The sequence below is a fragment of the Electrona antarctica genome (genome assembly GCF_951216825.1).
Source record: "Electrona antarctica genome assembly, chromosome: 7".
Lineage (NCBI taxonomy): Eukaryota > Metazoa > Chordata > Actinopteri > Myctophiformes > Myctophidae > Electrona > Electrona antarctica.
Genome location: NC_136812.1, coordinates 19,972,397 through 19,990,299, shown reverse-complemented (window position 1 = coordinate 19,990,299; position 17,903 = coordinate 19,972,397). Strand labels below are relative to the sequence as shown.

General features: G+C 42.6%; 1 protein-coding gene across 1 annotated transcript in view; it reads left to right on the top strand.

The window, feature by feature from the left end:
* Positions 1 to 7,316: 7,316 nt before the first annotated feature.
* Positions 7,317 to 17,903, top strand: part of fbn2b (fibrillin 2b) — a gene marked incomplete at its 5' end in the record, with an annotated part of 82,107 nt that continues 71,520 nt past the window's right edge. Inside the window, 3 exons of the mRNA XM_079506335.1 lie at positions 7,317 to 7,495; positions 17,147 to 17,229; positions 17,353 to 17,454. Of these exons, the coding sequence (XP_079362461.1) occupies positions 7,317 to 7,495; positions 17,147 to 17,229; positions 17,353 to 17,454 (364 nt within the window). The remainder of the gene's footprint in view (positions 7,496 to 17,146; positions 17,230 to 17,352; positions 17,455 to 17,903) is intronic.

Genomic DNA, 17,903 nt, shown 5'->3' with positions numbered 1-17,903 from the left:
CTCTTAGCACTGACAGAAAATGTCACTTGTGGATCTACCACTGTATATAGCGGGGTTAGCACTCAAGTTGGTTGGAGACGTAGTTCTGGTGGCCATTTTGTTTGATGACGTACTGTACCTGTATTATTGCACTCCCAGCCTAGGTTGTAAACACAATGTCACATGGTACGATGTAGCGATGGGCCTGCAATGCATCTAACTTAACTTATTGTCCTGTCTAGTGTCCTGTAACAGAATGTTACAGGACACAGATGTACAGATGTAACCTCGCATCACCAGGCTTTGTGTCTTTGCAATGTTGCTGCAGATTGCAGAATCAACTGCCACCGTCGTACCATTGCTGAATTAGAACGACAGACAAGTTAGAGATAGAAGAGAGATAGAAGATACTCTACACACCACCACCAACTAGCTAATTAATTGCTCGACAACAGAAATATAGAACTACAGATTGTCTGAAGGAACGCCAAACAAAAATATGTTTTACTCGAGGGCTCATCTTTGTCGCTGCATTGATGATCCCCACAAGTGAGACCTTTCACTGTCGGGTGGAAAGAAGATGTTGGCTTGATGGCCCGGGTATCGGAGGAGACCCGAGGCTTTCTTCACCCTCCCAATGACTGATTGTGGGGGTTAACAGAGATGGAGTACTTGTAGAGAGGCTGGGGAATTGGGAATTGGCTTTACTAAATTGGGACTTGAAGGGGAGAAAATGTTTTTCTTTTGTCTTGAAGGGGCATGTTTTGCACAATAACATAGTCTTTTCATTATGTCTGCCCATGATCTCTGTGATTCATACAGTACGTTTGTTTACCTCAGTCACTGATACTAAAATCTGATTTTATTTTTATTTTTTCTATGAACCTGTGACTTGACACCCATACTGTTATAAAACGAAAATAAAAAGATTTTGAAAAGAAAAATATGTTTTACTCTTATGTACCTGTACACAAGATAACAATAAAGTACAACCTTAAACCTTGAGATTGACATTACTACCTGTCAAACTTGTCACATACAAAGATGCCATCGAAAGTGGGCCTAGTTAGCGCCACAACCCCCGATCCCTATAACAATTGTCAGAGCTGACAATGTACTGTAAGTGCAACTCGTAAAGCAGTATAGTTTGTAGACATACAGTACGTATACATGTGTGTCTGTGGTCCTGTCTGTGGACATAATGCAGTGTATGCAATGCATGGGTATGTTTACAAACATGTTTACTTACACATGCCGTGTCGCGTATGTGTGTCTGTGTGTGTGACGTCTGTATTTGAGAAAAAGCAGTCCAAGCATGTAAAGACGCAGAGAGCAGAGGGCTTGTAAAAGGTATTTCGCTGGACTTTGTGTGTACAATACAATCCACACAGACAGTGGTGTGTTCTCACTGCAGCTCAGAACACTGCTGCGGTTCAATGTGGTTCTGTTTAGGGGGAAGATGAGGGGTGCTTTCTGGACAAGAGAGAGAGAGAGAGAAAGAGGGTGTGTGTGTGGGGGGGTGTTATTCTTTGTTAGTATATATTATATATTTAGTATACAGTATATATTTCCAGTATGCGAGCGTGACATCAACTTGGGACTATTGGTTTGTTTCCCTCCTCTCCCTGCTATGCAGCATCAAGGTCTTGAGTTCTGCAGTGTTGCTAGCTCTGCTGTCACGCTGTGACGCTGTAGTGTGACTATAGGCATGTTTACACACAGCAACTATCTTAAGCAAAGACCCGCCCCCACCTGCCTCTGATTGCCACCCCTCCTACTAGTAGTAGTATTCATTAGACTCACACCTCCCCAGTTCGAATCCCGCTGCCGCCACTATTTTACCGCAGACACCTTTTTTTTGGACGATAAAGTATAGTTGTGTGTGTGTGACCACGACGGAGGGGCGCCATCCCTAGAGTATAGTTGTGTGTGTGTGTGACCACGACGGAGGGGCGCCATCCCTAGAGTATAGTTGTGTGTGTGTGTGACCACGATGGAGGGGCGCCATCCCTAGAGTATAGTTGTGTGTGTGTGTGACCACGATGGAGGGGCGCCATCCCTAGAGAACTTGAGCCACGAGAGACACCACCGAGCAGCGAGCGCGCTAAAGCGCACAAGTGGCCATGTCGAACGTTATGAAGTTTGCTTGAGCCCACTCAGCCCCATTCCAGTTGCAACCCGATATGGACAGAATAGTAAATACACGTCCCCCAGAGTCCCGCAAGTAGTGAAAGTCGTGAGGGGGCGTCACCATTTACTGGTACTGTGACAATGGCAACATTTCCATGCTCGCTAATGTGACACATGACTAGAGACGAAGCAGTTCCGCGTGCATCACAGAAGGGGATGTTCGGTTGGCCAATCAGGACTCAGCTTGGCAATAGTCTGTTGCTATAATGTATACATGTAGCTCTTTCCCCTCCTGGGCATTGGTTTCTTGAAGAAGATGATGTTTTCCTCAAGGAAATCTGGCTGTGGTTCCTTTACTTATTGGCTAGGTTAATTCATATCATGCCCAGCCTGTAAATGATCAACAGCAGATAAAAGCATATGCACAATCACATGACAGTAATTTTCCAACAAGATTATCTTTGTCCTGAAAATTTGCCATAGAACAACAATAGATTTACGCAGTGATGGACTATCCACGGTGGAGTGAGATAAATGTGTAAGCGCTGTATGCGTTCTTGTGTTCAATTAGCTCAGTATTTATGACCCTTATGAATCCCGGACGTAGAGACAAAGAAGAGAGGGGGCTCTTTTAGCATCCCTGTCCCTGTCCTTAGCCAGTACTTCACTGCTTTGCTGTAAAATCATGAGTCCTAATTTGAGAGTGTACAAATGGAACCAAATGGACAAAGTAAGGGTACATTTGGTTTACACTCTCAGAGTCACACAAATGGATGATTTAACACTGACGTGTTTCTGTGTTGTTGTCCTCTAAAGTTGTTTCCTAACAGGATCCCTGCCAAGAACAAAAAACAGATGGTTCTTTTGGGTTACACAGTACTTCTTCCTCTCATTGTTTGAAGCCCACTTGAAGTTATTTTATAAAACCATGTTCTAGCTATGTTTTTACTTCTGTTTAACGAACCACTGATGTTCGCATGGAATACCTAATTCCATATAGACTTGCATCACATGGTTCTTCATCACTTTTGAATAGATTCAACTCAAGCAGACCATTATAAAAATATGGAACAGTAAAACAGTAAAAAGAAAAAAGGAAGACATTGGATACAATTAAAATTAGTAACACAGATCAGGCTTTCCTCTGAGGTGGAAAGCCTGGTGAGGTTACCTCAACATAGGCAATCCAACACAACATCTTTGTGCATTTTTACCAAAGTTACATTATTTTTGTGTTTTGAATTGATACATTTTAAATTGTAGATTGATTTTAAAGTCAAGAATCATTTCAGTAAACAGCCTTTTGCTATGTAGAAACCTTTTTTCTTAAGAGTGGTGTCAACTCAGTAGGTAACAGCATTTGAGGTGTGCGCAGCTGTCCTCACCAATTACACACAGATGGCATCTCCATTAATGCTATCAACATTAGTGGCAAAAAAGCACAGGTATGTGTCGATCACACAAGTCAGCAATGGGCAAAGCATGGTAAATAGAGGATCTACTATCTAAGCTAAATAGAAAGTGTGAACTTGTCAGACCAAATTAAATGAAACAGTAATGCTCTTCAGGTTCTGCTCTTAAACATTCCTTTATACAAATTGGTTAACTCTGCCATTGATAGCTATAGGCCCACTATAAACAGCAGCTTATAAACCCTTAACTACTCGTCTACCTTAAGACTTAGTTATGCAATCTGATAACGTTCTGTAAGGCAGAGGCGGAATATGAATGGCCTCTTCACAGAAGAGATCATTTTGAATACACAACATGAGCTATCAGTTACTTGTTGCATGACAATAGGGCATAGGCTATAAATTACTATTACTATAAATTGACTATTCTTTCAGTTGATTTGCATGTGACAATTAGAGGCTCCTTTGCATTTGCTTTGTTTCCAATCAACAAAGTAGATTAACCTACTTTCACGGTGATGCCCATGCATTACACAGCCAATAGAAAGGTGTCGGTGAGGCTGGGTGATGATGTGATTGAAGTCATGTATGTTGCAGTGTGAAGGTTTGGCTGCCTGCTTGGACCCTGTTATAACAGCTCGATCGTGCAGTCTTGAGGAATGTGGGTTTGTCCTGCAGTCCGTTACAACCCCCTTCTCTCTCTCTCTTTCTGACTGTGTCCCCTCCCCTCTCCCAATCAGACAATTCCCCAACTTTTCTCTTTTTCTCACAAGGCTGCAGTTCAATATTCAGTTCTAGGGCACATATCCTGTCTCAAATTCCAACTGTGTGCTCCTCGACGCCAAGGCACCCCGATTGTTGCAAGGTATTTGTGCATTGTTGATACAATATTTATTTTACCCATTGCCATTCTACACATAGTCATTGTTTTAGGAATCTGCTGTTTAATGAAAGTGTATTGATGGATTTAAAGGGGTGTCAAACAACTTAATCTAATTGACTTGTGGGAGGATGGAGAAGAAAATAAGTCATTTCTGCTTTGTTTTTTCCCAAAAGAAAATAGTCCCCGTGTGCACAGCGCGTTATCTGCTGCCATACCGGCTTTTTGCGAAATCTAAACAAAACAAAACCAAAGTTTGGCCGGTCACGTTTCATAGTTCGGTTGTTTTGATAGATTGTCTTGCTTTGAAGACGGCTCTTGGCACATCAAATGGAACAGAACACGCCTTAACTTAATTTCCCTCTTGGTTTTTTAATGCGGTCCCAACCTACGTGTTTTAGTGAGCTGATGTTGCACTTTTCCATTCATAAAGTTGCGGTGGCTTGCTGCTGCTCAGTTAAGTGCATCATTGGGAAATGGGCAAATAGCATGCAACAAGTTGTTTCCATAGTAGCCTAATTTCTTGAGACTATTATGCTGAAGAAAATAAATGATGCCGTGAAGTAATTTGATGTTATGCACTACGTGCGTCTATTCGTAATCCAATTATTCGTTATTCCCATGCCGGATGTGACTTTATATGGTCTGTTAGTTTGACAGTGCGTCGTAAACGCTCACCTCACCGCTGCTATAGGTAATTGATATGGCATTTCTTTTGTTCATGCTCGTGCGTGCATTGATCCCGCCCCCACTCACTTGGATCTTATAACTTTGGAGAAACCGTATGAAAAATGGCCTAGTGTTATATTCGGGATTTCGGGCCATGAAAAGTCAAACGAAGTCGATATTTTTCTTAATAGGCTACTGCATGCGGATTTGCAATTTGACCTACATTTATTACAGAACCCCATTCCCTCTGCGCGTGTGTGTGCTGTGTGTGTGTGCGCGTGCGTAAAATGTTGGTCATTGTGTGTGCGAGAGAGAGGGGGGGTTGGTGGTGCTGTGTAGTCACTCATCATGTATCTCTCTGTTCGCTCATGATTCATCCTCTATTAAAATGAAACCTGAGTCAGTGGGATGCGGGTCCATATATCTGTTCTCTCTTCTCTGAAGCCACCGGTCTGCTACTATAGCCCAGTCAGAGAGAATATGGTTGGTCCCATCTTTCTTCCTGGCTGGAAGCAGGATGGCTGGAGGCTGCAGCTGGGGTTGTTGTAGATCACTGGGGGCCCATAGTTAGTTTCTGTCTTTAAAGCTGGAGAAAATAAACCCCATGGCTGGCTGTCCAGTTGGATTTTTGGCTTAGTTTTCAGTTTAATATGTCCTAATGCATGTGACTCCAAGCATGTAAAGCCATCCTTGTAGTTTTAAGGCTAATGAGAAATTAATTTGATTTAGAAATGCAGTCTTTTGCAAAAAAAAGTATGTGAATAATTAATCTGGGGGTTCTTATTTCTTATGGGAATTCCAGAGAAAGTCATAAATTAAGAAGATGGAGACTGAAATCCAGAGATAGGCTAATAATTAGGGCATTTCAGTGGTCGTGTTTTTCCCCGTCTCTCACAGAAACATGTTTTATGGTCATGAATCACCAGGATCCTGGACCTTGATGGCTTGATTCTAGACTTAAAATAATTGATATAAATATTTTTTTTGTAAATCTCTATGGGGAAAAATGAATAGCCAATTTTTCAGTGGAATCAGAAAGCCACTGCTATGCCCTATTGGTGACCCTCTTTTATTCCACCTATTCCTTCCATTTCTGTCCTCCAACTGTTCTTCTCTCTCTAGCTCCCTCTAGACAAATGGCAAGATAAAGGAAATGTGTATGCCCAAGCCTTTTGAACACCATTATCTAAGCTTGTACATGGCCAGTACATATAGGCCTCAAGCCAAAACAACCCTATAATGGACTTTGATTGTTTAGGAATTTAACCCATTTTGACCTGAGATCAGATTCTAAAAATGTCTGTTTGAAAATGACAGTTTTCTGAAAAAGCTATGTTTCTATGTCAGTCGTTCTTCGATTTTTCAAAAATAGCAGACCTACGAGCTTGTAGATCTGCTATTTTTCAATAGCTAAAGCACAACATAATGCTAACACCAAAAGGGGTTCCCGCCCAAAATGTGTTAATGGGTATATATGAAGTAAAACCCACAGTGTTCATTTAACTCTAAGAGGGTACAAATGTGTACACACTGAGTTAGAAATTGATAAATGAACACTGAGGATTTTTACAGTGTAATGATTATTTATAGCCGTTATGCACTGCTTTGTACAAATATTATCTTAGCTGTTAAATCTTAAATATTCGTACAAATTGGCACGCCACTAAAGCGAAAGCATGAATACAGAAAAGCATGAGTCCATCCAATATCAACATTTCTCCCAAGCATGGCTACATCAGATTTACCGGTTCAGACAGACATTCGTGGTACTTACAGGCCTATACTGATCCATGTCCATGTTAGAAAATGGTGTTACTTTGCAGTCGCATATAAAGTCCGTTTTTGGGAAGATAAAGTTCTTCTTATATATTTCAGTGTGATCAAAGGGGAGCTATTACTACTTCCACTGTGCTATATTTTAATATTAAGGACATTCTGAGGGCCTGTTTTCATGACATGAAGAAAAAAACGTGGTTATTGGGTCATAAATTCACAGAAAAGATGAAGTTTGAATAGAAACACAACACCAGCGGAGGATCACTACCCGCAACATCTGTTACTAAATTCTCTCATCTTCTTTCTTTTCCTGTCCAGCCCCAACTCTGGAGTGCACACCAGGACTTGGTGTGGATCCAGTTCTTGATCCTTGAGTCTGTGTGCAGTGCTGCTCCAGCCTGAGTCTATACCGTGAACACTGACAGTGCATCAGTGTTGTCCATAAGAATAATCACAGTCAAGACCGACTCATGGGATCAGTGAAGCTGGCCCAGGTGGTTCTGGGATGGGTAGCGTGGGGTTTCACGGCGGTCTGCGTGGTGGGCGCTCAGACTGGGGACGGACCATACCAAGCTAGCCGCTTCACCGGCGTCGTGGACCAGAGAGAGGCGCAGCGAGTTCGACGCAGAGGACAGGAGACATTGAGAGGGTAAGAATAAGTGTGTGTGTGTTTGTGTGTGTGTGTGTCCATCTGTATTGGCTGAAGATGGGCATCAAAACAAGTACCAAAATGATGCATTTTGCTCACATGCATATACAGTTTTTGGTGATAGCTTATCACCGCGGTGTAGTTTTTAAAGGGTTGGAAAACTACACCATTACGTCAGTCGCGGTGATGATCAGCTATCACCGCGGACACAGACCCATCTCTCTGTTTTTACAAGACAAGTCTTTTCACTCTGGAGCTATCACCCCATTCACTGATTGGTCTAGAAGTTGGGTAAACCACAGGGTCAATCCTTAAGGACATCACCGCGAGTATGATGGCCTCAACTCTTATCACCGTTTTAGGTGATAAGCTATCACCTAAAACGGTGATAACCTATCACCAAAAACTGGAGTATGTATGAGCCTTTAATTTAAACCTGGAGTGTAACTATAGCAATGGACCTGTAAGGGCCCAATGTATAGGAGTTGTCTTTAGATTTTTATCCACAAATCACATCAACCGAGAGGCTTATGTTTGAATGCATCTCGGTATCTTGAGAGAGTAGGTTTACATTATTAAATGGCTTTCCTCTCTCTGGTTTCTTGGCAAGTCTCTTTCAACTGCTGTGCTTTTCTGGGCAAAGGCCAAGCTCGCTTTATACCAAATTATGCTGCTGAATACTGCCACATTGTCTTCTCAAAAACAGCACATGTTCGAAGTTAACAGGCTGCTTGCCACACTCTGCAAAGTCCCACTGCATTTACAGCAAATTGACATTTTCATGGGAAAGGGAGGGAAAAAGTCCTCTGTCTACTCTATACATCTAATGAGGGCACGATGAGAGAAAAGCGTGACTCAAATTCCCTTGAGTGTATTAGTTTGAGAAAGTAGTTCAGGACTGCCGTGGGGTAATACTTTTGGCCCCTGCACCGTTTTTAAATTGAAGAAACTGATGAGTAAAATGGTGTGCGTGAGAGCTCATGCCGGTATGTGTGTTTGTTTGGTTATACTGTACTGTATGTATGTATGTATGTAGTATGCCTGTGTATTTGATTTTAACAGTGGTGTATGTGTGTGAATAGTATACCGTTATGTCCAGTGGAATTGATTATTGCAACGTCAACATACCAACTCCCTCCCTCCACTCGTCTCTCCATCCCCCTCTCTCTACCTTCTCTGTCACCCCAGATAGTTTTTTTCTGCTCCCCAAGGTGACTGGGTGTGGCATATAGCCTATGACACTGGGCGTGAATTGCTTTTTACTGTATATTTCCCCCATTTTGGAAAACACAAAGAATGTTTTGTCGGGGGCCCATTTAGAGTGTCGGCATCAGTTATTCCAATCAGTCTCTCATCTGTCACCGCTTATGACTCCCCAGTGCCAAACCACAGGAAATGAGGTAGTCGTATCGCCCAAGAGTGGTGTGACAAGGGCCGTTTGTTTCACTGCTGTAGGTGACAAAGCAAAAGAAGCATGCATGGCAGACGAAAGAGAGGGTACAAGAGAGAAAAGGGTGAGCGTTTGACAAAGGGAGGAATTGGGGGTCAAGCTCACAGTTCTGCCATGGATGTTTTCTCTAAAAACATGTTCATTGATGATTCCCGCTGTGTAATATAAACAGCCTTGTCTGTCTTGTCACTCAGCTTGATTAATATGGCAGGCGTTGCTGCACTCTGCATAAATATATAAAATGACACTTGCTCTCTCTCTCTCTGGTACTTGAGCCAGACATTCCTTAAAAGTGACATTTTGTTCTAAAGCCAGAGCAAACCCACCTTGGAGATAAATCGTAGGCATATGCCATGTCCAATCTTGTGTACCCAGTACATCGCACTGTTCAAGTGCCCACATGTCCAGCAACATCAGAGGTGCACTCTCACTGTGGTTCACTGCATCTGTGATTCAAAAGCAGTGAGTGGCAGCAAAATGGAATTAAGTGAATGACCTAAATGCACAATCATTCACATTCACAACCCCCCAGATAGACAGTGAGTGGCCAGGGGGAGGGACAGGGAGCCAGCAAAACTTGCACAATCTCATATTGTTCCCATCAAACTGTGCATGGCTTTCATGGGAACACAAAAGCCTGTGGACTTTTTCCATTACATTACGTTCTGGAAGCCTTATGGTGTAGGAATTAAACAATCATACAATGTTTTGTCTTTACTTAACATAACTTTAGCTAGAATACCACAAAATGAGAGGAAATCACTTGGATTAAAGAGGTTCTGACATTTAAGTTTGGGTCACGTAAAGTAGATGAAACTGTTAGCTGGCAGAGTATTGTATATTAGGTATTAAGTATTGGTTTGGTACACATTTAACTACTTTTATTGTATTTTGTATCTTTTGCATCTGAATCACACCAAGTAAGTGTGTAGTACTAAGTGACATATTTTTGGTGAAATAAGTGTTTAATATTCCCATATCAATCTTTGCTATATACCAGGGGTTCTCAACCTTTTCTGAGCACTTTTGTCTCAAAAGTTCAACTTATCCCCTCTGATTTTAATTTTTGCTCAATAGGACAAAATGTTGTTTTAAAGGTAGACTACACATGTAGTGGACAATTACAACTCTCAGTCTCACTTTAGACTTTTATTACAATCATTACAATCACATTTCTGTACCAAATGCATGATTTCTTTATATTACTGTATATTAAATCCTATGTTCCTACATTTGTGATTCCCCTGCAACACCGGCAAGTAACCCTATGGGTTCACAAACCCCTGGTTGAGACCCCCTGCTATAGCATGTTTGTTCAGTAACAGGGGTCTCCCCATCTCTCCATCTCTTTAGTAAACAGACAAGATTGGAACTGGAACACAAACAGATAAACTAAAAGTTATTTCATGATCACTAAAGAGCTGGAGAGCCCCCCTCTTACAAAAACACACTCTACAGCAATGATTACGATTGGAATAATAGAGCTTTAGGTTTTTAACAAAGGACCTTTTGTTTTAACCAAAAAGCATTACTTACGTTTAATCGAGTTCCAGAGAATAATCCCAGGCTATAGCTGACCAGAGCAAACAATTCAAATTTGATTAATTTGTTTCTAATCATAATTTGACCCAGGTTAGCAAGGATCAATTGTAGTTCTTCAGAACTCGGGTGAAGTTAGTCATCTCCTCACACACGTGTTTCATCTAACCACATCTGGAAGGAAGCAGTGGGGTAATCAGACCACCAGTTTGTGATGAGTAACACTGCTAAAACCCTCAAACATGCGTTGGCTGTTTGATAAGACCTTTCTTAGTGTGGGCCTGTGGTTTCTTAAGGGTCCCTTTTTAACTCAAGATCCTGAGTTTTACTTCAACTCTTTTAGCTTAAAGGAGTAATGATTTATTTTCTATCAATTACACACTCCACGAAGCCTTGAATTCATGGAGTTTTTGACGCATACCTAAGCCAATAATTTGATTTCCGGACCGGTTGCGCTTCCGGTAGGAGACACTTAGGCCCCATTTACACTGGCAGCCAAATGCAGCCTGAATCAGATCTGAGCCACATCCACATTGGAATTTCATTTGTTTAAATGAGTCATGTGACATGTTGGACTCATTAAAGTTTAAACCAATCAGATTTCAAGAGTCTCTTTTGTGAATTCACGGCTTAATGGGGTGTGTAATTGATAGAAAACAAGTCATTATTTTGGCGAACTACCCCTCCTTAAAATGTACAGTACAATGCAGCAGACGTATATGCCGTCATCTCGGTGCTCTCATCATAGGGTTTCACCAATCTTAGTGGACCGTCGCTAACACAGTATGGGTTTCGCATATTCTCAGCGTGGGAGATGGAGAGACGTTCGTTGGTTTAATGATGGTCATTATGTTGGCCTAGAGCAGGGGAACTGTGTTTATTTGCTGGCTAGAGCTCTACATCCCCTGGTCTGTCTCTGGTAGCAATGGTTCTGATGCTGACTGACTCTGATTTATTGGCTCCCAAAGCACACTGTATCCTGGCCTTTGTTCACTTTCAGATTGGAATCTGATCAGATTCCAATCATGTTAGGCTCATGTTAGGCTCACTAACATGTTGGTTGGCTAGCTGGCTGGCCTTTCGGCTGGCACTTTGTTTTTCTGTCTCGCTGGCTGTCTGGCTAGACTGACTGGTACTTGTTTTGGCTCGCTGGCTGGCTTGATGGATGACTGAGTGAGTGCGTGTTCTGGTATAAGCTTCATGGCTGGCTGACTGGCTGGTTGGCTGGATGGATGGATTGGAGTTTAACTGGTTGGATGTTTGACTGTCTAGTTGGCATGCAAAAAAAGACAGCCATAAAGGTGGAGTTCTCTTGTGTTGTGTACATACATGCCATAGCCACTCCAGGGAGTCAATTTTTTTTAGCCTAATAAGTTCTCCTGTATGCAAGAGCTTTTTCCAAACTGCTGCTTTCAACGTTCTTATTAGGAGAGCTCATGTTGGCCCAGCTCTGCCCAGGAGAGATGCCTTGGCTACCGCTGGCTCTTCTGGCAGACAGTTACCCTCAAAGCACAGAATTGCATACAGCCTCTCAAGTGGCATCCAGGATAATGTCAATAGCACCCCATGGGCCTGGAAGCTGTCCTTCGCTGAGCGTCCCTTGAGAGGTTGCCTTGGTATATGCCTAACTTAAAAGAGAATAGAGGAATTCCCCTATCTAGGATGTCTAGTGATAGTATAGTGAGAGAATCTCTTTTAATACATGAACAGTGAAAATCCTCAGCGTTTATTTAACTTTGAGATAATGTAAACAAATTCACACAAAAAGGTCCATTTGGTTAAATTTGAACACTGTCTGAGTTACAAATGTATAAATGAACACAGAGGATTTAACTGTGTGTCTGTGAGTATTTTGACGACAAGAAGAAAATGATCACTTACTAAAGTACCCCTTTATACAGGAAATGCATCATTTTTATTTGTGTATTGTTTTTGCATGTGTTCAGGCTTAAAGCTTCAGCAATACTAATAGCCAGGATTCGAGCCATAAATACAGGAATATCTTGGATCGCTCATTGGTCTATAAATTATGTGGTTAGCGTCAGAGTCGTTGACAAGCTTTAGCCATCATTTGACCGGCCTTGACGTTACACCCAAACAGGCTTAGTTGGGTTTGATTTACTATAATTTCTGTGAAAGTCTGCACATCATTACAGATCACAAACAACATTATGTTGGTCATAAAAAATGATTTCTTTTTATGGAACGCAGGAAAACAAAGTCAAATATTTCCTCTGAGGCTTATAAAATACCCTGGGCTACTTCTGGACTGTGATATAACTACATTTATAGAACTGGAATTATATTTTCATCTCTCACTTTCTCCCTCTGTCTGTCTGTCTGTAAAGTAATTCTGCGTGTGTCTGCTTTTCATGAACTATTTCATTGCCAAGTCTGTTTCTCTCTGCCCATTCTTTTATACACTTCTTTATATTCACCATCTCTAGCTATGTCTCCTTTCATTTCTCATGTTCTGTTGTTCAGCTCTTGCTGACATTGTCCTGCTAAGCTTGACAGTTGACACCACCTCAGATAGAACACCAGGTCCAGGCACTGCTAAGGGCAGCCAATACACAACCGTCTTTCAGAAGAGGTCAAATGCCAGGCAGTACACCTCTGACCTATGACCGGTACCCTGAGTTGACACACACGCATGCGCATGCATTGCACACACACACACGGTCTGTGTCCACCGGTCTGTGTCTTCGTCTTCTAGAAAAGGCTTTCCAAGCTCATTGGAGGCCTGCTGGTCTGAAGTGCCGTAAACTTTGACCCCTCTGGAATCCCACTTGTGAAGTTGACCCTCCGGCCACTGCCGAGAACTGTTGAGTTTGCACTTTCCATCACAAAACCCCAGCAGGTCCATTTACACTTTCAGTTACATTCACAGTATACGGATTTTACTGTGCACAAGATTTGGCTTCATAGCCTCTTAAAGAGCCTTCATCTTTGTGTTGCGAGAGGATATTAAAGACTTTGGAGGAAAAATGTGAAAGTAGAAAAGCCTTAGAGAAAAGCTGAACAGAGTAAGAGAGCTGAAGCAGTGAGATCCACACATCCAAGTCATGTGGTAACTTATAAAACAGAAAACATGAGTTCCTGAATTTATATCCTTTATGGCCCTTGTCATTTTGCAGTGCTTTTTACCTAAGAAAAAGCTCTACAAATATAGTCATTTGACCCCACCCCCCACACGCCCACATGTCTGAAAAGTGTCCCCTTGCCTTTGTTTGTGAAAGTCCCTCCCTACCGTCCGCCTACTGTAGCTGGGTTCACACTAAAATGGCCATTTGTCTTCTGGTCCTTCCTGGATGAGGTGGCAGCCGCGTTCCTTTTATTACTATTAATGACCGCTAATGAGCGCGCCACGGGCTGGGGGACGACTTCAAAGGGCGCGACCCGGTCACAGAAAAGTTAATCTCCTTTAGATTGAGCCCCAAAACCAGCAGGACATTTCAATATTGAGGAAAACCCCTGGGGGCTTAAGCTTTCTTGTTTGTGTCTGTCTTTCGTTCTCTTTTACTTCATCTCTCGCTCTCCCTCCCTCTCTCTCTCCCTTCCCCACCTTCATCTGATAGGCTGTGACCTAGAGTTGTGTTTCCCAAACTGTGGGTGAGGACTCATTTTTGGATTGTAGAATTTGTGGACCCGTTTTTATATAGTAACTATAACAAATTATTTTTTGTTTCCTACATTTTCTTTATCAGTATATATATTCTTTTGTGATCAAAATGAAAAACAAATTTTTCTAAATTATTTCATACATTTATTTTTTAAAGAAATTCCCAATAAATTCCATAAAAACAAAACAAAAACAAAAAAAACGTTTAAAAAGTAGTGAAAATAACAGAAAGACATAAAGATTCTTTTGAGTCTCTAAAACGTTTGCGAACCACTGAACTAGAGAGGAAAGAGGAAGGACAGTCCTGTGGAGACAGAGCGAAACAACAGCGAGAGAGAGAGAGAGAGAGAGAGAGAGAGAGAGAGAGAGAGAGAGAGAGAGAGAGAGAGAGAGAGAGAGAGAGAGAGAATTCCTATTTATATCCAATATTTATTTGTAAATACATTGTTCTGTTTTGATTGTCTTGTTCCACTTCTGCTTTGGCAATGTAAACGTACGTTTTCTCATGCCAATAAAGCTCCTTTGAATTGAATTGAGAGAGAGAGAGAGAGTGGTGGAGAGACAGAGCGAAACAGAGAGAGAGAGAGGTGGAGAGAGAGACAGTCAGAGCGTGAGAGGGGTAAGAGAGAGAGAAAAGAGAAAGGATAACAAACCAGAGCACCTCTGGGTCAAACCCCTAATCCCTCACTTATTGACGTCCCCTGGGTCTTGAATAGTGGAAAATCTTCCGCCGCTATTGGAGAGATAGATCACAGAGTGGGGCTGGTTTCACCCCCCATTAAGTACAGGAATGCTGATCTCTCGCTCTCTTTTTTCGATCCCCTCCACCTCCTCGGGCCTTTCAGGACTCGACTGTATGCGCCCCCCACCCCCTCCCTCCCTCCCCTTCCACCGCCCCTCTCCAAAGGGTCTGGCCTCTCATTGCTTATGTCCCTCTCTTCTCCGTTTCCATATCTGTTGCTCTGTTTTCCGCTCACCCCCTCCTCCTCACCCCCCCCTCTTCCTCATCTCCCCCTCCTCCTTCCTCCTCTCCTCAACATAAACTTGTTTTCCTTTCCCTCCCACCGATCGCCTGCTCCTTTCCCACCATCCTGTGCTCTCTCCTCCTGACCGCCATTCCTCTCTCTCACACACCGGCTTCGCACCCTCTCTCTAAAATCAACTGTCACATTTCAGATCTTCACCAATTTCTCCCAAAAGAACATACTCGATACTCGCTCTCTTTTAACGCCGGCCCGCGTAGGGTAATTCATACTTGAACGACAGTGTTGCGCAGAGAAAAGCTTATAGCCTTACCTGGTGAAAAGTCACATCAACAAAGTATTCGACAAAGTGCTTTGATGAAGGACACACGAACCCTAGTGTCCCTATTCTGGCCTTATCTTATCGATATTGAGGCATTTGGTCCAAATATCGTTTGACTTTGTCCATATTGCCCAGTCCTAGTTTCTACATCTCTCTCGCTCTCTCTCTCTCTCTCTCTCTCTCTCTCTGGCTCGTTGTCTCCGCGTGTGCCATCTGGTTATGTGGTTGGAGGTGTGTCCATCAGAGATCCAGACCCCAGCTGTCAACCTCCCCGGTGACCGCCTGGCGTTACCACGGTTACAGTCTGGTGAGGAGGAGAGGGAGGTTATCTTGTTTCACACAGGAGGAACTGTAGAATGTCATGCCATCTAACCCACATTTTCCCACTTCTTTTTTTATTTTTTATTATTATTTTAGCCCAGGCAGTCTGCTCTCCTGCCTCCATTTTTTTCCACTTTTGTCCCAAGGAAGGACAAAAGTACTGTAATATAGAATTTGAGAAGAGACACCAATATAAAACGTTCTTAAGAAATAATATTCAACAAAATAAAAAATGACCATCTTGAGAAACAATTTGAAGGTATGTTTTCTTTGAATTCTGAACATTTGAATTTCTGAATCTAAAGTTCTCTGCTAAAGTGGGTAGAATTGGTCTAATGCTGGTTAGCCCAGACTAAAATAATGTCCCAGGGGACCGGGATAGTTTAACCCAAAGGAATTTGACTGAAATTGTTAATGACTTCTCCATGAGCATCTGGACCAAACCTTATCCCTTGGTACCAAACTGTGGTCCTTAAGTCTTTAGTCACGCTGTCATAAAATACAAACAGCCGACCGCTGACACAGGCAACCATAGATACACCCGTCATTATATGCTTTGAAAGGTCATTGAGAATGACATTTGTACAACCACAAAGTTGGAAGAGTATGGACTCTCATGAGCTTGTTAGAGGACTTACAGTATCCTTATTATCTGAGTGTTTTGTGCAAATTAATACACATTCACTTGTTTCCATTCATGGATTTCATATCATTGGATTGCTGCATGTGTGTGAGCTTCACCGCAACTCTATTTTTAGTGAGGAGTGATGGTTAAGTGTGTAATCATTTCAACAAAATGGTTGAAGGTTAGTAGGGCTCTTCCAGCTAGCTTGCTAACCAGCAGCAGACGTGTGTGTGTGTGTGTGTGTGTGTGCGTGTGCGTGTGTGCGTGCGTGTGTTGAGTAGAGCCAATCCCTAGATGTGGTTTAGCCATTTCCTCAAAGGGAAAGCTTGTGGCTAACCTGTCAGGCCAATCAAGGGCTCCTAATACCATGATGACTCTTACATCTGTCCGAGAGGGTCAAAAGTCACTGAGGACTCTCCACCAATCACTGTTTGACTTGACTGTGGAGTGGTCATCGATGGTGGGGGGGGTCATAAAACAGGACAGTCGACATGAGTGAGGGGGGGGGACTCTGCCATGGGAAGGTTAAATTCAGTCATAACTGAAAACAAACAGAAAACAACTCTCTTCTCCCCTCTTTCAAAACACCTCCATCCATCATCTAAGGCGGGCCTTAGCATCCATCTCAGTTCTATTTACACTGAAAACACAGGCCCGCAGGTCCTGGAGTACTCAGAAAATAACTCATAGCTGTGTGTATTTGTTAAGGGTTTTGGCTAAATGGTTTTTTGGGAGGTCTGTTGCGAGTATGTAGTAAGTTTGTTTGTTCTGTCTTTCTGACTCTGGCAGGCCCAATGTGTGTGGCTCTCGCTTCCACTCTTACTGCTGCCCCGGCTGGAAGACTCTGCCTGGAGGGAATCAATGTATCGTCCGTAAGTATCTCCATCCTCATCCCCTCGTATCATATACAGTACATAATATAACAATAACAAAGCGATGTTGGAAGCATTCCTGTGACTATATAACCAATATAACCTCTCCTCTCATCTCTCCAGCTATCTGTAGGAACTCATGTGGTGAAGGCTTTTGTTCCCGACCCAACATGTGTACCTGTTCCAGTGGTCAGCTCTCTCCCAGCTGTGGGGCCGGAGCAGGAGGTCAGTATTTATGTCAAACATAAACAACAACAACAACAACAATCCAATACACTGTACAAATGATTAGAGTGGAATCAGTGGATAAAATCATATTTTTGGGAACAGGCCATCAACAGTAGAAAAGTGCACAATTATGCCCCAAAATAACAAAGAATAGAAACATTATTTACAACAATTGCTAGGTCATAATCCAGTCTCAATGCCGCTCAGTCCTGTCTCATATGGCCCATTATAAAGCATTGTTAAGAGGGCTGGATGTGTTCTGTAGCCGCAGCGGGTCACAGGGTTTGCCAGGATTAAGGCAGTGGGTCTGGCTGCTCCAGGGTCAATCCTCAGGGCCTAGTTACACTCCACTCAGGATGTGGTCTGGTGTGTGCAGTGGAGTCCAGAACCCAGACTTTTACTGCACACGGGGAGAGTGTGAGATCACATGTTGTCGTATGATTAGT